Genomic DNA, 22,064 nt, shown 5'->3' with positions numbered 1-22,064 from the left:
TCAATATTTCGACACATGAAAGGCTAAGTTCTTGTCATAAGTTTGATAATTGGACGACTGAGACTAATTTTTGCTACCAACTTCATTCGTTCTTCTTCGTGCACTAATATTCAATCGCAGAAGTGATATAAACGGCATTTCAGTTGTTGCGGATAACAGAATAGAAGCACTGAAACTACAAGTAATCATTGTAATGGAGTAAATGCCCTGAAAAGCAGAAACGTTATTTCGTGATACTAATATTACGCCGAAATTGTCGAAATGAAATAGTTTCATTATACTTACAAAGGTGACGATATTAATGTATAAAACATAAAAATTTAAAGAGTAAACCAAAAGTATAGTAATAGGATTAAGGAGATAAGCACCATACGTTAATTTACTGAAAGGGACGAAAATATCCAGCGATAAGATTTTGTTCACGATACCTGCAAACGTAACAAATATACTTGAGTGTAGTTCACAAAATGTTAAATAATTCGCATTACTCAAAGAATATCTTTACATTAACTAGAATGACATTAACGTATTATTGAGTGACATGCAAAATATCTACTTACCGCCATTATTCGTAGTGCATGCAACTACAAGCCAGGCAATACCTAGTGCCCAGCATGTTCTACTGAGGGCCAAATAAAGAACGGAGAGACCAAAGGATATGTTCCTGTTCGCGAGTCCGAAGAGAATCGAACAGTTACATAAAATTGCCAAGGTCCAACCAACGATTAAGCTTTTCTGAAACATAAATTTAATCACGCTATTGAAAGATGCAGAAAAATATAAGTCTAACGAACAAACAGTATACATTACTTTTGAAAAATGCAATTTGTAATTCCATTTTGTAAGAAGGTGGCATGTGGCCATTCCTATGAGATATGGCGGTATTCTACACCATGGTCGTATATAAATCTCTGACATCGTTCTATATTGTCCGTCTAGTCTACGAAAGTTAATGTAACGTATATTTACAAATTCCTTATGTTATAAAGAATGTTAAACATTTTGTATGCTTACGTAGGCTGGTAATTAAGAGTGTATCCCGTGTAAACGAGTGATCCTATCGATGAGAGTAGCGTAAAAATGCCTATGCCCACGGCAATATTGTAATGCCTGAAACAGTCGATTTTAGAGCCCAGGTTAAATTGGGTTCTAAGAAATGAGACAACGAAATTACAAACTCACGTGATCGATAAAGTTAAGAGAAAACTGCCAAATACGAAGAACTGCATATCGTTGGGCAGGTACCAACTCCATGTGAGACACTGCAAACAGTACTTCTCTCCGAAACGATTCTTTTGTAATAACGCGAACGATGTTTGCAATAGATTATCTGAGAAAGTATACGTACTAGCTCATCCCATCTATAGAAGTTGTTGATGTAAAGTATGTTAGTCCACCAATATTTGGAACACTTAGCATTTGGATGCTCAACGGGAAGAAGCGCTGAGACATGATGTTGCCAGGTAAAATTCAATATCGCGATTAATATAACGACGAAATATGCAGGTGTAATCCTTCGAAGTTAATATATTTATTTTATTATCATCGAAATCTCATCGATAGAATTAATCATGCATTGATACTATACTATACCTTATATATCGTTTGACAATCTTTTGAAAAAATTCGTTCATCCTCTTTGCTATAGGCGGAATTTCCTGATATTTTCGTCGTTCCTTCAGAAATGAATATGATAACAGATAACCACTCATAAAGAAAAATGCATCCACCGATAATGTGAAGTTGCGTAAGATTTGAAAGTGTAAACTCTCAGCCTGTATAAATACAAGCCAATTGTTACCTGTGTACATGAGTGATTGAATTATAAAAAACATGGTAGGTCAGAAATCGGATCGGAGTAGTAAAATTAACACATCGTTAAAATTCGTTTCTTACTCGTAACATGAAATGCGTAGAACACTACGTGCCCCAGAATAATCCATACCATTGTCAATGTTTTCAAGCCGTAGAATACTCGCAGATTATTACCACCCTTTTCCGGCTTAAATATTTCTTTTACATTGGTGAGAAATGAAAAACACAGAAGATGTTTGCTGATACGATTCAGCTGCTCCGACTCGCGGGGTGCCGGTTTCTCATTGTCGGTTTCGCGTTTCTCTTCTTTTATGTTCTCCAATTCTATTCAAAGTTAACCGTACGTTATATGCATTTCCGTGATTCCCATTCCATCTCGAGGCGATAAAAATAATTAAAATTGGTTACGTGAGCGCAGTTTCGTGTTAAGTAATATTTAATATCAAGTATCAATGTATGTGTGGCTTACCTATCCCGTTGGTACTTTCGAACGTCAGCTTCCCCCTTTTTTTAATTAAACGCTTTCGATGGAGGAAAACGTCGTATATTGTGGCCGCTATTACGGTAGCATACAACGATAACAAAACTCCTCTGTAATCAGAATTTTAAAGTTCTTACATGGTATTTTATCGGATGCAGATCTTGACCTATGTAATATATATCTGAAGTTTCAAATTGAAGTTTGAAATGTACGTACATGATGCAGATCATTTCCGCAGAGAGTAGCCATTGACCATCATCCACCAAATCGGAGACTTCGATCAGCTTGAGGTGTATATTAAAAAGTTTTCCAATGAAAAGTGTCTCATTACGAAATACTTTGTCAAGCATAGTGGCAACATCGCCTATGCTGCAGGATGCCGGTAAGCAAAGTCCAAGCGTGATCAAATCCTAAAATGAATGCAGTTTCTCAAATTTCTGATCGTCCGTCGTGACCGTAAAAATTCGCACGTAAATTTCATGAAATATTTTAATATTAATGATATCATCTATCAATATTATTTTAATGCGATAAATTCTTAATTGACTGCACAAACTGGTTACATACTGATTGTAATTCGCATTGCAACTTGAATCGTTAGAGATATACAATCGAGATACTAATTCTAAAATATCCATTTGCTTACTTCGTCTTCTACTTCTATATGATATTGGACAGTGCTATTGTGCCGCGCACGTGCAATAAAAAAACGAAACTCAAAAGGTGAATACTCTTCATTCGGGTTCCGGTATATGGAATTGTTCTTTCGTATTTTCTCCGATAGAAATACCGTGCGATTTTCAGAGAAAAACTTGCAACCTCCTTGGTCTCCTAACCAATGGTTGTTCCCGACGACAAATCCTCCGGATGGTACGCCACTGGTATCCAACGCTTAAAAAACACGTGAACTCTCATTGGAAACTGCTCGTGATATAATTAGCGACAAGGATCTGATGCGGTGAGAAAATTAAGCGCTCCGTTTGAAACCAACAGCATGAGCTGATCAGGAAAATAGTGACGACGACGATCATAGTTTTTACACGCCGCGTACGAAGGAGCTAGTTTCTGGTACAACGTACGAAGAAAGTCTCAAGGTCGGGAAATGGCTCGATAAAAAATTACGCATCTTACACAATCACAACGTAGCGTGATGGTACCGTGATCAGAAGAATCTTCGCGGTTGCACAGAAGTTGTTTCTATTGTTTTTGAGTCGAATTTTGCGTGTTATAAGCGTGTTCATCGAGAACATGTCACGAAACACAATCGCAAACACGGTGTACATCTTTTTGAATCACGGTCGGTTATACGTATTTCGTTTGGTTTGCCTCCTTCTTCCTTTTCGCTGTAATGGACTGGTGGTAGCTTCGCGGAACCGAATTCGGCTATATATCTTAAAAGTTCTATTAACCTCTTAGAGCCCAAAGTATCTGGTTATCCACTGCATTCCGAAATTCATCTATTTCCGTCCGACATCTGCTGGAATTTAGAAGATCAGCATTTTCCAGAACCGCGTACACTGGAAGTATCTTCCTTGAGATCATCGGGTCTAGTTCGGTCGCTTGTATTGACACGTGAAAGCTTGTTAAAGATAAAAGGGATAACCATATCCACGACGAAAGTTTTCCGTACTGCATGCTCTGGAATAGGATTTGCACTCGGATCATTGAAAATCTCTAATGAAAAAAATGGTCAACCATACAAATGACCATTATTCTCTCTTATACGAGGAACTACATTGTAGCACTTTCGATACTATGGTCGATAATATGAATGAAACGTTCAGTTTATCTATTGGGTACCAACATTTTTTAGGAAGATCACGGAAAGAGTAGCTGTATTCATCAAGGAACGCACAATTTATGACGTAGGACGCTGACAATCATTTCAATTATTTCATCTTCTTGATTATCGCCCAGTTACGGAACCCCAATTAAATTATTGCAGTACTGTCGTCGGCACGTGGCTTACCGAAATCGTTAATTATCAGCACGCCGATATTCTGTTGGGCAAATTTTTATTTTTTTCGGTTTTTCTCGGTCAGTATTTGATTGTTGTAGATATTTGTGACACAATACCGAACCTGCCAAGCTTTTCTTCCTAGAACTAACGGTTCCCGAAATGCACCAATTTTGAAAAAAATTATGGGGTGTCAACTTTACGGATGTTTTGTGCTTTTACAGTACCAGTTATCTCATTGCAGGAGTAGAATGATATGTATTGTCGCTAATATTATAAATATTGATATGTGTGTGAATTGGAACCAAGGTGAGAAGAACAGCAAAGTGGGGCCATTTTCTACTTACATATTTAATTCATTTAAAAAAATAACACTCTAACAGAAAGTGTAACGACGGCGCGCGATACTGCAGACGTTTGTGCTAAGAGTTGCATCAAGAGAAACTTGGAAGTCGTGTTTTGTTTGCAATGTGAAGGAGAAAAACTTTGGCGAATTGAGCGATGGGGATGACATATACAACTTTATCAACAATATAAATTGGAAAAAGCATGATTTTTTAGTTTTCCTTGACGATATTCTCTGCAAAAATGTCTGCTTTCTTCGAATACGCAAAAATTGAACGGCTTTTTTACTCCATGTCTGGTGGAGAGGATGGTATCGTAATAAGGAGTTTCAGTGTGACTCTATCTGTGAAAGTGAACTGTTCTTACGCAAAGTCTGGTGGAGAAGTTGACGATTCGAAGTCACGAACGAAACTGAATTAACCGTCTCTAATATCGACACTAATCCTCCCATCGACGTTTCCATTTGATCGATTATACGAGGCTGCCGAATCTACCTACGCGGCATCCGTGCGCTGATTGGTTTCACACCGAATGCAAAAATTTCACAATTAGCATTTTATGAGAAATTCATTCCTCAGTGTTCTTAGTCAGAATCACGATACTAAGTCCGATGGAACCGTCATACTCCGCTAAATTGAAAAATTACAAGATTGAAAAGAAAACTCGTCATAATGATGCATTTCGCTATTGAAACGACGATGCGCATAGAAATGCAAAACACTGCTACGAATGTTCAATGGAATGATTTTGGGTGTTACCGTGTCGTTCTCGCAAAGTTTTGTTTCTTCGGACGGAACAAGTTATTTCGGCCCAATTATTCTTGTAATGTTGGCTAATTCGAAGTGAAATTGTAACGCATAACTATTTAGGTGATATAGTCAGAGGTACAGACGGTAATTGAATCTTTTAAGAGACGCTACGAGAAAGATTTATTGCGATGTGTATTATTATCTACTAATTGCTGGCGATAATGGTGTGGGAGTTTTACGATTTTATAAAAGATTCAGTTTAAAAGATTGTATTTCTTTGTTGTGCAAAACGTGAAAAGTCGTACCACACAAACCACACCTAATCCGCGCTAAGAGTATGTCATGTAACCATCTAAATGAAAATGCGAGCCAAATTAGTTTCAGGTATTCTTTCTGCAGACAATATTGACATGAATGAAGACATGCAGATACGTTGGATTGGAATGATAACACAAAACGTGACAGATGGAATACAATCATTTATTTTAGTAGGGATCATTTCGTTATACCTATGACGGATTGTGTTATTCTCTATATCTCCCGTAGTTTTGATTCTTCTCGAATCGATTATCTGAAAAACAGCTTATAGAAACCTTTTTATCTCTCAATTAGTTTGGATAATTGACGTTCTAAAACTCCTGTATTGCAAATAGGTACCATGACATTTATTTCCTTTCACTCCATATCTATTGAGAATCGCTTCTTACGAAAATAAGTTGCGAAGAGTTCCGATTGGATACCTGTTGATCCGTGACGTTATTGAAATTTGGTATTTTTACCTACCGTTGTATTGCTCAGTCTGTGTTCCATACTAATGTCCTGCATACTTTATTGTAGACCAAATTTAATACACCGAGGCAGAATTCCATCGTATACTTTATTTCATATTCTATATTTATATTACTATATTATTATATTATATTATTATATTATATGTTATATATTATTATTATATTATTATCCATTTACATAAATACGCTTTTGCAACTTTTTATAATTGAACCCATAAAATTCTGCCTCTCCTAACAATAATAACGTTATGAAGTCATTGAACACGTATTTTATCGCTTAAGAAATTAACAGTTTTCTGCGTTGACCAGCAACTTGTGACTCTTCTCTCTTCTCTCTTTTCCTTATTTCTTATTTCGACATGAATTTTTCGATTCGCTGCGCAACCCAGATGCCACGAGCAGTGGTCTCATCACTTGTGAAAGGAGAATGACCAGTGACATTAAATCAACCATCCTCACGAATTCGAAAATACTTAATTAAACAGTCAGTTTGTCTTATCCGTACCAACATGTCTCGTCCGAGATATTATTAAATGTTTTTTTGGATAAGTCTGATCTTACATTCCAATTGACATATTACATCAAGCACACAATGTATGTACCATCTGCTTAAAATAACTCTGTCAATTATTCATAATAATAATTAATCTTTGCCAGCTTCTCTTCCTTGCAGCAAATAATCATTGCTGCTACGCCACTTTCCAGCTTGGTGTCTCGAGCATTCTATGTGCATTTGAATCCTGAATAATGGATTAGGTTTTGATCATTCTTTTTTTTTATTATTATTATTAACGTGGAGGAAATCCGCACGGACACCAAGCCGCTTCTGGGGAAAAGCGGCGTGGCAGTGCCGGACTCCAACCGACTAAAACCTCCACGATGACCGTCCCGGCTGCGATCGAAAGGGGCCCGGGAACCGGTGTGAACGATACACCCCCCCCCCGCTTGATGGAGCGGTGTGTGGCCATTGTCACACCGTCCCTCGTCGCCGGAGCCGCCGTGCCAGACAGTCCGGTTCCCCTACTGGACTGCTTTGGGGCCCCGGGGCGCTGAGCTGCCAGCGCCTAAGTTTGCACCCCACCGGGGGGCGCGGCGGACCTAGCGCGCCTCACTGAAGCGCATCCATGGCCTTTGCCGCGCCCTCGCCGGTCAATCCTCTCAGGGTGAGAGTACCGCACCCTCACCCTCTCCGCGGCCTCTTTTCGAAGCATAACTTGCTCACAGAAGGAGGTCACGGCCCTCCTCCTTCTCTCGCTTACCAACAATGCCTCGAGGATCGTCGGCGGCGAAAGGTCCCATCCGATTTCCGCGATGAGGTCGTGGCGCGGCCGCGCCCACGCCTGGCAGTATTCCAGCGTGTGCTGCGCTGAATCCACGCTCGCATCGCAGTGGTGATAGCGCGCGGTCGCCTCCTTCCCGATTCGGTGCAGATACTCACCGAAGCAGCCGTGTCCGGTGAGCATCTGCGTCACCCTGTACGTCAGAGGAGGTCCGCCGCCGTCCAACCAAACGTCCCAGTTTGGAAGGACGGCCCCGAGGACCCTTATCCCCGGTGCACCCGCTCTCGTGTCGAGGTTGGCGCGCCATCTGTCAAGCAAAGCTCGCTGAGCCCGAACCCTGACGTCGGCGCCCGCTGGGCCCACCCCGCCCGACACACCCCGAGTGTGGAGGTAAATCTCGCGACACCTCAGGGTCCTGCAATTCGAACGGGGGAAACCCGGCTAGCACCGCCGTTGCCGCCGCAGAAATGGTGCGGAAGCCCCTCACTACCCTGATGGCCACCGTCCTGTGCAGCCTCCTGATCGCTAGGAGACTGCGACAGTTGGTCATCAGGTCCTCTGCCCAGATCGGAGCTCCGTAGAGGAGCTTCGATCGCACCACGCCGGCGTACAGCCGGCGCACTCCGACGTCGGGCCCGCCCAGCCGAGGCAGCAAACGTCCTAAGGTCGCCTCAACAGACGGCGCCAGGCGCTCGAAGTGAGCGCTGAAAGTCCAATGGCTGTCGAGGCTTAGGCCCAGATACTTCATGCTGGTTCGGACCCCGATCTCAACCCCCTCCAACCTCAGGCGATAACCCGCTGGAGGCGTCCCGTGATCGGCCTAACGGCAAAACCACATTACCTCGGACTTCTCTGGGGACACCCTCAGTCCCAATCCCTTGATCTCGGCGACCACGCAGGCCACCGCCAACTCCGCCAGGCGGACGGTTCTACCCCATGCCGTGCCCCAGACCAGCACCAACGTGTCGTCGGCGTAGCACGTCAGTGTCGAGTTCGGAGGCATCGGCGTCCGAAGCACTGCGTCGTACGCGATGTTCCACAACAACGGACCCAACACCGAACCTTGCGGGACCCCGCGGTGTACAGCCCTCCCGGTCACCCCTCCGCCCCGAACGGTATAGACGATACTCCGGTCCCGGAGGAACGCCCGGATCACACCCCGCAGGTACGCGGGCACCCGATGGAATTCGAGGGCCCGGCATATCCTGTCCCAGGGGATGCTGTTAAAGGCGTTGACCACGTCCAGGGACACGGCCAGCGCCACGTAACCACGCCGCTCGGCCCCCTCGACAAGAGAGCGGACGCGGGCGATAGCGTCGGTCGTAGACCGCCCTCTCCGGGAACCGAACTAGCCGTCGTGCAGTCCGGGCACACTCCGGGACAGATGCGACTCCAGGCCGGCAGCCACCACTCTCTCCAGCAGCTTGCCCGCCTCGTCCAAAAGGCACACCGGCCGAAAGGCGGAGGGCGAGTCCGGGGAGCGCCCCGGCTTCGGCAGCAGGACCATCCGCCCCTCCTTCCACGACGCGGGAATCCACCCCGAGACAGGCATCCGTCGAACAGACGCATTAGTCTCGGGGCCAAGACGCCGGCGACGTCCTTCCACAGGCGGACCGGGACTCCATCGGGACCCGGTGCTTTCCGCGCTCCGATCCTCCCGACGGCTCCGGCCAGTTCTTCCTCGGTGACCCTCGATTCCGGGCTCCACCTTCCCGCGGAGACACGTGGTTCTTCTTCTGGCGGTTGAGGCTCCTGCTCCTCCTCTTCGGTAGGGTTGCCATCTCCCTCGTCCGCTGCTCCCGGGAACAAGGTGCCGACGACCTCGTCCAGGAATCGAGGGTCCATGCTCTCCGTTAAGGGAGGTGACCATGGACGGAATTTGTTCAATACCATTTTGTAAGGGCGCCCCCAGGGGTCAGAGTCGAGGCTGGCCAGAAGCTCGTCTCAGGTCCGCTTCTTCGCCTCCTTGATGGCTCGTTGCAGGAGCCTTCGCGCTTCGCTGTAGGCCTCTTACAGACGAGCCACCGTGTCTTCGTCCACCCGCCGCCTGCGGCGGGATCTGGTGTACTGGCGCCGGGCGCGGATGCATGTCTCACGGAGACGAGCTATCTCCTCGGACCACCAGTACACAGCGCCGGCGCGGCGAGCGGCTCCAGACCGCGGCATACACGAATCGCGGATCGCGTGCATGTCGCGCCTCAGCCGGGTCGCTCCCGCTTCCGCGTCCTCGTCGGACCTGGATTCTTCTAACCAAGCGACGGCTATAGCGGCCGCCGCCATGGGTCATCGCCCACCGCGGGAATCTTCTTCTCCTTCCTGGTGGGCCGATGGGCCCATGCGCACCCAACGAACGGTCGCCCATCGCGCCGCCAACCGGCACCTCCATCAAGATGTAGAGGTGGTCCGAGAGGGTCTCCTCCGGGAAAACTTCCCAACCGGAACCACGGCGGGATGCGGCAGGGTTTGCCCATGTGGGGTCCACTATGGACTCTCCCCGCCACGCCATGCACGTGCTGGACGACGCCCGGTTCATAAGCCGCAGGTCGAGTGCGGCCACCCAGTCCTGTACGTCGCGCCCCTTTCCGTTGGTCCTGCGGGAGCCCCACGCTGTTGAGTGGGCGTTGAAGTCCCCGAGAACCAGTGACGGACAGGCGCCCAAACGCCTTGCGCAAGCCGCGAGCCCGTCCAGGAAGGAGGCGTATTCTGTCCGGCTGATGTTGGGCGACACGTAGACGGCCACCACTGCCAGGTCGCCCCATTTCACGGCCACAAAGCCCCGTCCCCGCTCGATCACCGAGCAAGAGGGGCTCCCTGCGATCCTGGTCCAGAACACGGCGACCGAACCGTTCAGATCCCCAGCGCCTCGTGACGCGTCGGGAATGCTGTACGGCTCGGTCACTGCCGTCAGAGCAATCCGCCGCTCCGTCAGGCTCTGGAACATTAAATCCTGAGCCCGGCGGTTAAGATTGCACTGCAGGAGCAGCGGTCCTTCTCCTCTTCTTCCGCTCAGGTCGGGGAAGGCTCCGTCTCCATAGCCTCCTCCGGGCCGTTCTCCTCACAGTCGTTGTGTCGGACTTCTCTGTCTTCTCTTCTGTCCTTCATGGGGTCAGTTGACGGCGGTATCGTTTCCTTGGTTTCGATCATTCTGTGCTTACCTTATGGTCTTGTGACGTGAACTTGCAACATTGTCTACGCGTTTTTTATCATGTTCTCCAAGTCTCTTTTTTTTTTAAATATGCAAGGCATATGACAGTGTTAGGAACGAAAAACAACTATGAGAAGGTCGCCGTGTACTGCACGGCAAAGACTTTTTCTCCTCCTTCAGAGATCTATATTTATTTGTATATAATCTTATTTACGTCGTCCAAATTACTTTCCTATGTACAATATCCTCATCAATAAAGATGAGCGTGTAAAACTTTTCCGCAAGTGATTCTCTTAATTAATTCGTCTTCCCAGGAATTTTAATAAATTAAACAACATTATGAATAACGAACCAGGAGATTTTATGAAACAATCACTTACATGCAGTTAAGAGATCACTGCGATAAAGATATATTTTTCAATATTTCGACACATGAAAGACTAACTTCCTGCCATAAGTTTACTAATTGGACGACTCAGACTAATTTTTACTACCAACTTCATTGGTTCTGCTTCGTGCACTAAAATACAATCAGAGAAGTGATATAAACGGCATTTCGATTGTTGCGGATGACAGAATAGATGCACTGAAACTACAAATAATTATTGTAACGGAGTAAAAAAGCAGAAACGTTATTTCGTGATATTAATATTACGTCGAAATTGCCCGAACGAAATAGTTTCATTATACTTACAAAGGTGACGATATTAACGTATAAAACATAATAATTTAAAGAGTAAGCCAAAAGTACAGTAATAGGGTTAAGGAGATGAGGACCATACGTTAATTTAGCGAAAGAGACGAAAATATCCAGCAATAAGATTTTGTTCACGAAACCTGCAAACGTAACAAATAAACTTGAGTGTAGTGTGCAAAACGTTAAATTCTTCACATTACACAAAGAGTATTTTTATAGTATGGAGAATGACATTAACGCATTACTGAGTGACATGAAAAATATCGACTTACGACTATTATTCGTAGTGCATGCAACTACTAGCCAGGCAATGCCTAATGCCCAGCCTGTTCTGCTGAGGGTCCAATAAATAACGGATATACCTAAGGATATGTAAGGAAGGTGTGTTGGAGCTAGCTGAAAATGGAATGAGCGTTTCGTCCCGGGACTACCGGTGGACTCGTCAGTAAGACTATGCCCGGTAGTCCCTGCCTTAGACATAGAGGGAGTCTCGCTATGTGCGGTATTTATATCGTGCGCCCGTATATTCGACCGCGAGCGAGACAGACAGACTCGTCGTCGTAGTAACCCTCTGGTTTCGGCGGTTGGTACCCGCGGATCGCCCGGGAGGTGTTGCGCCGCGTTGATGCCTCGACCTGTCGGCGTCCTGTTGATACCGATCCGCCACAGATATGTTCTTGTTCGCGAGTTAAGAGAATCGAACAATTGCATAAAGTTTTCAAGGACCAACCAACGATTAAGCTTTTCTAAAACATAAATTTAATCACGCTATTGAAAGATGCAGAAAAATATAAGTCTACGAACAAACAGCATACATTACTTTTGATAAGTGCAATTTGTAATTCCATTTTGTAAGAAGGTGACATGTGGCCATTCCGATGAGGTATGGCGGTATTCTACACCACGGTCGTATATAAAAGTATGTCGCTGTCTTATATTGTTCGTCCAACCTAGAAAAGTGAATAGAAGTATAGTTACAAATTCCTTATGTTATAAAGAATGTTAAACATTTTGTATTCTTACGTAGGCTGGTAAATAAGGGTGTATCCCGTGTAAGCGTGTGATCCTATCGATGAGAGTAACAAAACAATGCCTATGCCCATGGCAATGCCTGAAATAATTGATATTAGAGATCAGGTACGACTAGGCACTAAAGGATTAAAAATCGGAAGTAGAAACTCACGTGATCGATAAAGTTAAAAGAAAACTGCCAAATACGAAGAACTGCATGTCATTGGACAAGTACCAACTCCATGTGAGACACTGCAAACAGTATTTTTCTCCGAAACGAATTCTTTTGTAGTAACGTGAACGATGTTTGCAATAAATTATCTGAGAAAGTATACGTACTAGCTCATCCTACCTATAGAAGTTGTTGATGTAAAGTATGTTAATCCACCAATATTTGGAACACTCAACATTTGGATGCTCAACGGGAAGAAGCGCTGAGACATGATCGTCCCAGGTAAAATTCAATATCGTTATCAGTATGACAACGAAATATGCAGGTGTAAGCCTTCCAAGTTAATGTATTTATTCTATTATCGTCCAGATCTCAACGATAGAAATAATTAAACATTGATACTATACTATACCTTATATATCGTTTGACAATCTTTTGAATATATTCATTCATTCTCTTTACTACTACTTCCTTGTCTTTTCGTCGTTCCTTCAGAAATGTATATGATAACAGAAAACCACTCATAAAGAGAAATGTATCAACCGATAATGTGAAGTTGCTTATGATTTGCGAGAATATATTGCCGTTCATTGTATATACAAACCATTTGTTACCTGTATACATGAGTGGCTGCATTAAAAAAATATATAGTAGATAAGAAATCGGATCGGAGTGGTAAAATTAAAATATCGTTAAAATTCGTTTCTTACTCAGAACATGAAATCCAAAGAATACGATGTGCCTCAGAATAATCCATACCATTGTTAACGTTTTCGAACCGTAGAATAAACGTAGTTTATCTTCACTCTTTTCCATCTTAAATATTTCCTCTACGTTGGTTAAAACTGAAAAGCACAGAAGATGTTGGCTGATGCGATTCTGCTTTGCCGACTCTGCGAGTGCCGGTTCCTTGTTGTCGGTTTCGCGTTTCTGTTCTCTTACGTTCTCCAATTTTATTCAAAGTAATCCGTGCGTCACATACATTGCCATGTAATAAACTTGAAGCGGTAAAAATCAGTAAGATTGGTAACGTGAGCATAGTTTTGTGATAAGTGATAGTCAATATCAAGTACCAATGTATGTGCAGCTTACCTATCGCATTGTTACTTTCGAACGTAATCTTTCCCCTTTCTTTATTTAAACGCTTTCAATGGACGAAAACGTCGTATACTGTGGCCGCTTTTACGGTAGCACACAACGATAGCAAAACTCCTCTGTAATCATAATTTTAACGTTCCTAGGTGGTATTTTATCGGATGCAGATCTCGACGTATGTAATATAAATCTGGCTAGACAAAAAATCGAGTTTTCAATTACGAGCTTGAAGTTTACGTACATGATAGAGATCATCTTCGCAGAGAGTCGCCATTGATGATCATCCACCAAATTGGAGACTTCGATCAGCTTGAGATGTATATTAAAAAGTTTTCCAATGAAAACTTGCAATCTTGTGGGTCTCCTAACCAATGATTATTATTATTATTATTTTATTTTAGTCCGTGCCTTTCGGCTTTGGACGACTTCCAGATTACATCTCTTATATTGTCTTTACTTATATTTAACGCTTATCTTTCTTTGGCCTTTGCTTCCTTGCTGTGCTTCCTCTTTGTCGTTCCTCCTCCTCTTCTGCTGCTCTTCTCTTCACTATTATCGCTTTCAACCAATGATTATTCCCGATGACAAATCCTCTGGATGGCACTCCACTACAGTTTAGATTACAATCCAACGCTTAAAAAACACGTGAACTCTCATTGGAAACTGCTCGTGATACAATTAGCGATAAGGATCTGAAGCGGTGTGAAAATTAAGCGCACCGTTTGAAACCAACAGCATCAACTGATCGGGAAAACTATGACGACGACGATAGTAACTCTTACTCGCGCCGTACGAAGGAACTAGTTTCTTGTGCAACGCATTAAGGAAGTTTCAAGGTCGAGGTTTATACGCGGGCTAGGTAAAGTCTTGACCGGTTTGTTACTTTATCGACTTTCACCGTCACGTACTTCACGCCTAAAAAGTAAAAATCTTTTCCTGAAACGATGTACTTCTTCGACGAAAGGGCTTTCATTCTGTAAGGAACGACCGTTTCTTAGATTTGCATTCGTCTAACTAGATTCTGAGAGGGACATAAAAATTACTCGTGAATGAGTTTTATTTGACGCGAACAAAATCGTATTGTTCATGAATTGTAAAGTAGGCTTCTAAGATCGTTTAAATTTTACGTCGTTTTCCCCATTTTTGACTAACATCCGAGCTTGTTTGAAATTTCGTCGACTCGATACTTTGCCCCATCGTTTTATTTTCTTCCCATTATTTTTTTCCTTCTTAATTAAAGTGGCGAGTCGCGGGGTTTTCACGATCAAATTCTTTTTTATTGTTTTTCTTTTGTTATTAATAATATCGTATTGTATTCATTGTGGAGATAATAGATCTCAAGGGAACTGGGTCGTAGCAACTCAGCCGTTCCCTTGGAAAGAATTGTTAAAGTTTTAATTATTCTTAAATCGAATATAATTTATACATCGTGTTTTTACGTGTATGTTCACATTTAATAAAAAAGTATAGTGTTATATACGAAGCAACATAAAATCAGGATTTCAAGATTAGCTCGTAAAATATATCAGGATATAGGAATAATGGAGGAAGTGTAGAAAACAGTGCAATTTTGAGCGGCTGTGTTAATAATTCGGTGATCAAGAATTAGTACTGTGACACTTCAAATGCGAGCTTGTTTTGAAATATGTTGAGGTTTATCTCGGAATTGAATAAAGAGGAATGCGTGAATGAATAAATAATAGAAATATATTTGAGTAAGTATAAATAGAAGTATAAGTACAGTGTATACTATTCCAGATTCGCACGCTACTAGCGTTAGTTTACAATAGAGTTTCGAAGCCATGACCCTGTAACATCAATCCACATCAGTGACCAGCCCACACACAGTGACAGCGGGCAAGATGGCAGCCAGATATCTGCACATCCTTGGCGCGTATGTTCAATAGTCTTAAGGACCCACCATGGGTCTTGGCATTTTCATAGTTAAGGTCCTTCGGACTAAACAAGTATCTTTTTTTGTACAAGTATCACCGCCCTTCTTATTATCCAATCAGAAGCGGTGTCTACTGCCCTCACTTTCCTAACCGAAATTGTCAACAAATCCGATGGTCCCGTGTCCTTAGACACATCCATCTCCAGATTTCCTCAGACACAGTATCGTCAGTAAAACTTCATTCGTACTGTGTCCTTGGAATAGTCAACATATCTTTACCGGTTTCTACCCTCAGACCAGTCGCGTACTTGATCAGTGTATACTCAATTGTAAATATTGAGAGGAAAATAGAGTTTAATAAAAAAAAGCAAAGTGTATAGATAAAAAAATTCCGAAATAATTTGAATTATTGAAAATATTCCAAGAATTGATCCAAAATTTCATAAATAATTAATGTTAATTGGGGAACGTAAATTAATAAATGATAAAGGTGAATTAAATATATGAGTTTTATAAATTATTGAAATGACTTTTTTCATTTTATTGCTCGAAGATTTTTATTTTTAATATAACAAATTTTTGTTATAATTAGTAATATTATAATTAAAAAAATAATAAACATTAATAAAATACAATAATTAGGTTTTCAATATAATTTTTTAATAATATTTATTTTATTATTTTTAGAAAAATTTAAATTTTGTAATATTATTTTAATTTGTTTTATTTGAATAATTATAATAAGTAATATAAATAAGATTAATATTAATTTTAAATAATTATTTTTTTTTATATTTTATTAACTAAGCAAATAAAGTAAAAAAATATAATTAGAGAAACAATAATAAAAAGAATTAGTAAAATAAATAAAGTTAATGTAATTATTTGTTTTAATGTTAAAATATTTATTATTATAAAAATAATATAAAAAATTAGGTATATTAATTTTTTTAATGGGGGAAAAATATTTAAATAAAAATAATTTATAATTAGTATTAAATTAATATTTAGGTTTATGAATATTAAATAATTTAAAATCAGTAAAGTTTTCATTGTAGTGTATATAAATGTTTAAAAAGTTTAAATATAAATAATTTTTTGGAATATATAATATATATTAAATATGAATATATAAATAAATATTAAGTTTGTTATATTCATGAATTTGTTAAATTTTTAATTTACAAAATTAGTGTTTTTTTAAACTATGTAACAAATATAATTAGATTTTTTAATATCAAGATATCAAAAAGTAGTTTAAATTAAAAACGTTACGGCTTAGCTATCTTGTTTTCATCATATAACTTTCAAGTTTACGTGACATTTTACTCTATGGGTATTTATATAACTACGAGAACTGGTTTGTCTATAGCCCGGTACATCTTCCGTGCATGACATGTTCCTATGTTCCTAGAAAAGGCTATGAGGCTGAGAGGCCCTTCAAATTGATTTTCGATGGCTTCGAGGACTAAGATAACTAAACACTAGAGAAGATGTAGAGTTTTCCTAGAAGTGAGAATCACTTCAACAAAATAGACAGGAAGAGACAATGGGAAAAAAGGGGAAAGAAAGGAAGAAAGATATGTAATACACTATACGATACAATATAATGCTGGACATCTACGTTAAACAACAGACGCTATTTTCCCAATTGTGGTTCCAGAGAACATCATAATAAATGGAAATGTTTTAAGATTGAGAGAGACAGGCAGACGGACACACAGACAAAGTGCATATATCGAGAGAGTAATTTCATCACTTTATTAACTGAGGGGCTTAAAAATATGTATTAGTATATGATTATTTCATACTTGCCGGATTACTATACAGTCGAACGAGTGATATAAACGGCATTTCTACTGTTGCGGACAGAACAATAGCGGCAATGAAACTACAAATAATCACTGTAATGGCAGTATAGGACTGAAAAAACATAATATGTTATTATTACATAGGATTCATATTACTTTGAAATTGTTCGAATGAAACTACCTTATCATACTTACAATATTGGTGTAATAGAGAAAGAGAGGATAATTATCTAACGAATATAACGAAAGAATAATAATACAATTTATCAGATAAACGCCATACGTTAATTTACTGAAAGGGACGAAAATATCCAGCGATAAGATTTTGTTCACGATACCTGCAAACGTAACAAATATACTTGAGTGTAGTTCACGAAACGTTAAATAATTCGCATTACTCAAAGAGTATCTTTACGATAACTAGAATGACATTAACGTATTAATGAGTGACATGAAAAATATCTACTTACCGCCATTATTCGTAGTGCATGCAACTACAAGCCAGGCAATACCTAATGCCCAGCATGTTCTACTGAGGGCCAGATAAAGAACGGAGAGACCTAAAGATATGTTCTTGTTCGCGAGTCCGAAGAGAATCGAACAATTACATAAAATTGCCACGGACCAACCAGCGATTAAGGTTATCTGAAACATAAAATTAATCACATTATTGAAAGATGCAGAAAAATATAAGTATAACGAACAAACAAAGTATACATTACTTTTGAAAAATGCAATTTGTAATTCCATTTTGTAAGAAGGTGACATGTGGCCATTCCTATGAGGTATGGCGGTATTCTACACCACGGTCGTATATAAAAGTATGTGAGTGTCTTATATTGTCCGTCCAACCTAGAAAAGTGAATATAAGTATATTTACAAATTCCCTATTTTATAAAGAGTGTTAAACATTTTGTATGCTTACATAGGCTGGTAATTCAGAGTGTACCCCGTGTAAACTAGTGATCCTATCGATGAAACTAGCGCAACAACACCTATACCCACGGCAATATTGTAATGCCTGAAACAGTCGATTTTAGAGCCCAGGTAAAACTGGGTTCTAAGGGATCAAAGAACGAAATTAAAAACTCACGTGATCGATAAAGTTAGAAGAAAGCTTCCAAATACGAAGAACTGCATATCGTTGGGCAGGTACCAACTCCATGTGAGACACTGCAAACAGTACTTCTCTCCGAAACGATTCTTTTGCAATAACGCGACCGATATTTGCAATAGATTATCTGAGAAAGTATACGTACTAGCTCATCCCATCTATAGAAGTTGTTGATGTAAAGTATGTTAGTCCACCAATATTTGGAACACTTAGTATTTGGATGCTCAACAGGAAGAAGCGCTGAGACATGATGATGCCAGGTAAAATTCAATATCGCGATTAATATAACGAAGAAATATGCAGGTGTAAGCCTTCGAAGTTAATATATTTATTTTATTATCATCGAAATCTCATCGATAGAATTAATCAAGCATTGATACTATACTATACCTTATATATCGTTTGACAATCTTTTGAAAAAATTCGTTCATCCTCTTTGCTATAGGCGGAATTCCCTGATATTTTCGTCGTTCCTTCAGAAATGAATATGATAACAGAAAGCCACTCATAAAGAAAAATGCATCCACCGATAATGTGAAGTTGCTTATGATTTGAAAGAGTAAACTTTCAGCCAGTATATATACAAGCCATTTGTTACCTGTATACATAAGTGATTGTATTAAAAAAATACATGGTAGATCAGAAATCGGATCGGAGTATTAAAATTAAAACATCGTTAAAATTCGTTTCTTACTCATAACGTGAAATGCGTAGAACACTACGTGCCCCAGAATAATCCATGCCATTGTCAATGTTTTCAAGCCGTAGAATACTCGCAGATTATTACCACCCTTTTCCGGCTTAAATATTTCTTTTACATTGGTGAGAAATGAAAAACACAGAAGATGTTTGCTGATACGATTTAGCTGCTCCGACTCGCGGGGTGCCGGTTCCTCATTGCCGGTTTCGCGTTTCTCTTCTTTTATGTTCTCCAATTCTATTCAAAGTTAACCGTACGTTATATGCATTCCCGTGATTCCCATTCCATCTCGAGGCGATAAAAATAATTAAAATTGGTTACGTGAGCGCAGTTTCGTGTTAAGTAATATTTAATATCAAGTATCAATATATGTGTGGCTTACCTATCGAGTTGGTACTTTCGAACGTCAGCTTCCCCCTTTCTTTATTTAAACGCTTCCGATCGAGGAAAACGTCGTATATTGTGGCCGCTATTACGGTAGCACACAACGATAACAAAACTCCTCTGTAATCAGAATTTTAAAATTCTTACATGGCATTTTATCGGATGCAGATCTTGAGATATGTAATATATATCTGAAGTGACAAAAATTCAAGTTTCAAATTACGAGTTTGAAATGTACGTACATGATGGAGATCATTTTCGCAGAGAGTAGCCATTGACGATTATCCATCAAATCGGAGACTTCGATGAGCTTGAGGTGTATATTAAAAAGTTTTCCAATGAAAAGTGTCTCATTACGAAATACTTTATCGAGCATAGTGGCAACATCGCCTATGCTGCAGGATGCCGGTAAGCAAAGTCCAAGCGTGATCAAATCCTAAAATGAATGCAGTTTCTCAAATTTCTGATCGTCCGTCGTGACCGTAAAAATTCGCACGTAAATTTCATGAAATATTTTAATATTAATGATATCATCTATTAATATTATTTTAATGCGATAAATTCTTAATTGACTGCACAAACTGACTACATACTGATTGTAATTCGCATTGGAACTTGAATCGTTAGAGATATACAATCGAGATACTAATTCTAGAATATCCATTTGCTTACTTCGTCTTCTACTTCTACATGATATTGCACAGTGCTATTGTGCCGCGCACGTGCAATAAAAAAACGAAACTCAAAAGGTGAGTACTCTTCATTCGGGTTCCGGTATATCGAATTGTTCTTTCGTACTTTCTCTGATAGTAATAGCGTGCGATTTTCAGAGAAATGCTTGCAATCTTGTGGGTCTCCTAACCAATGATTGTTCCCGATGACAAATCCTCTGGATGGCATTCCACTGATATCCAACGCTTAAAAAACACATGATATCTCATTGGTAACAACTCGGGCTGCAATTTGCGATAAGGATCTGGAGCGGTGTGAAAATTAATCGCACCGTTTGAAGCCAACAGCATCGGCTGATTGGAAAAACTATGACGACGACGACCGCAGCTTTTACACGCCCTATACGAAGGAACTAGTTTCTTATGCAACGTAGGAGGAAAATCGCAAAGTCGGGAGTTGGCTCGATAAAACACGTAGCGTGATGGTACCGTAATCAGAAGAATCTTCGCGGTTGCACAAGAATTGTTTCTATCGTTTTTGATTCGAATTTTCCGCGGTATAAACGTGTTCACCGAGAACATGTCACTAAACACAATCGCAAACACGGTATACATTTTTTTGAATCAAGGTCGGTTGTACGTATTTCGTTTAGTTTGCTTCCTTCTTTTCTTTCGCTGTGATTGACTGGTGGTAGCTTCGCGAAACCGAATTCGGCTATATATCTCAAAAGTTCTATTAACCTCTTAGAGCCCAAAGTATCTGGTTATTCACCGCATTTCGAAATACATCTATCTGGGTCCGACAGCTGCTGGAATTTAGAAGATCAGCATTTTCCAAAACCGCGTACACTGGAAGTAGCTTCTTCGTGATCATGGGGTCTAGTTCGGTCGCTTGTATTGACACGTAAAAGTTTGTTAAAGATAGAAGGGATAACCATGTCCACGAAATTCTTCCGCACTTCATACTTTGAAATGAGATTTACACTTGGTTATTAGAATTGATTATAGAGGAATATCGGCAGCCACGCGAATGTATTTTCTTCTCTTGTTCGCAATAATGTTCTATGTCGGTACTATGTTCGAAAATACGACTGCGTCGAACGGGTTTCGAATGGCGAATGGAGCTCGAGAGACTCAACGGTTTCCGATGAAATTGAAGCATGATAAAGCGTGTTCGATTCAGGACACATCATTGATGATGTAAAATATCGCTATCATTTTACTTGTGACACTCCTTGCCAAAAGAATAGCGGAGGTGTGCTATCTTTAATTTCTCAATAACGCGTGTAAAATTTTTCGTCTGTAACATGTAATATTAAAACATTATGAGTTAAGAATATGCAGTTCGTTGAAAATAATTAAAAATGTTATGAGGTTTAGTATGTAAGCAAAAAAATTGTTTTATTTTAAGAACGAAATGATAGCACATGTACAGTAAAAAAATAATAAACAACATAAATTGTAACTGACAGTAATTACTTATCAAACATATATACTTATTTAGTAATAGGTACGTTTAATAATAGGCCCTGAGAGTGTGCAGACTACAGATGCATTATCTTGTTGAAAGATTTGGTCAGTTCCAGAAATACGTCCTGCATGATTATTTATTTGTTCTTTGATTACATTTATGTATCGGACACTATTCATTCTCCCATCGATGAACTTGATACTTGTCTTACCGAAATAACCATCATGCTAATAATAAACCATCACGCTGCCTCCTCCCATTTGTCGTCGAATTGCTGACATTGTCTCTTTTCTTATGTCATGAAAATAATATTGGAACCCATCAGGACCATGCAACTGAATCTTTTTCGTCTGAAAATAGTACTCTTCTCCATTTCTTTTTCGAATGCATTCTTTCTTTTGCAAAGCGTAAACGTTCTGCTTTGTGTTTCGTTGTTAACGAAGGTTTCTTTTTCAATTCTAGCTTCTTGATATTTTTGCAG

At 40.4% G+C, this 22,064-nt stretch overlaps 2 protein-coding genes and 1 pseudogene across 2 annotated transcripts; all 3 read right to left on the bottom strand.

Moving 5' to 3' along the window:
* Positions 1-63: 63 nt before the first annotated feature.
* On the bottom strand, positions 64-5,047 carry LOC117212556 (nose resistant to fluoxetine protein 6-like). Its single transcript, XM_033457449.1, has 14 exons — positions 4,965-5,047; positions 3,706-3,934; positions 2,943-3,187; positions 2,513-2,706; positions 2,285-2,406; positions 1,897-2,139; positions 1,594-1,801; positions 1,349-1,514; positions 1,183-1,262; positions 1,015-1,110; positions 811-940; positions 561-735; positions 286-428; positions 64-207 (listed from the first exon to the last, which is right to left on the bottom strand). Exons 2-14 carry the CDS (start codon positions 3,929-3,931, stop codon positions 64-66), a joined length of 2,172 nt encoding a protein of 723 aa, XP_033313340.1. The 5' UTR covers positions 3,932-3,934; positions 4,965-5,047.
* A 5,996-nt stretch (positions 5,048-11,043) lies between these two features.
* Positions 11,044-14,511, bottom strand: LOC117212555 (annotated as a pseudogene).
* A 2,669-nt stretch (positions 14,512-17,180) lies between these two features.
* LOC117212550 (nose resistant to fluoxetine protein 6-like) lies at positions 17,181-21,104 on the bottom strand. The gene is made up of 13 exons (XM_033457444.1): positions 20,854-21,104; positions 20,114-20,358; positions 19,684-19,877; positions 19,440-19,561; positions 19,052-19,294; positions 18,748-18,955; positions 18,503-18,668; positions 18,337-18,416; positions 18,169-18,264; positions 17,966-18,095; positions 17,714-17,888; positions 17,439-17,581; positions 17,181-17,355 (listed from the first exon to the last, which is right to left on the bottom strand). The coding sequence occupies exons 1-13, from the start codon at positions 21,074-21,076 to the stop codon at positions 17,233-17,235; spliced, it is 2,148 nt and encodes a 715-aa protein (XP_033313335.1). The 5' UTR covers positions 21,077-21,104; the 3' UTR covers positions 17,181-17,232.
* Between the last annotated feature and the right edge of the window lie 960 nt (positions 21,105-22,064).

The sequence above is a fragment of the Bombus bifarius genome, unplaced genomic scaffold (assembly GCF_011952205.1).
Source record: "Bombus bifarius isolate JDL3187 unplaced genomic scaffold, Bbif_JDL3187 scf7180000008321, whole genome shotgun sequence".
Lineage (NCBI taxonomy): Eukaryota > Metazoa > Arthropoda > Insecta > Hymenoptera > Apidae > Bombus > Bombus bifarius.
This window is presented reverse-complemented; position numbering and strand designations above follow the sequence as displayed.

Bases quoted from the DNA above. Each gene is read 5' to 3' on its own strand.
- LOC117212556 (XM_033457449.1), bottom strand. From the start codon at position 3,931: ATGCAGTACGGAAAACTTTCGTCGTGGATATGGTTATCCCTTTTATCT. The intron at 736-810 runs GTAATGTATACT...TTTATGTTTCAG, and splicing joins ACAAATTGCATTTTTCAAAA to AAAAGCTTAATCGTTGGTTG. The intron at 208-285 runs GTAAGTATAATG...TCTGCTTTTCAG, and splicing joins ACATTAATATCGTCACCTTT to GGCATTTACTCCATTACAAT.
- LOC117212550 (XM_033457444.1), bottom strand. From the start codon at position 21,076: ATGAAGTGCGGAAGAATTTCGTGGACATGGTTATCCCTTCTATCTTTA. The intron at 19,562-19,683 runs GTACGTACATTT...TTCTGATTACAG, and splicing joins GCGAAAATGATCTCCATCAT to AGGAGTTTTGTTATCGTTGT. The intron at 18,417-18,502 runs GTACGTATACTT...TACTGTTTGCAG, and splicing joins TCTATAGATGGGATGAGCTA to TGTCTCACATGGAGTTGGTA.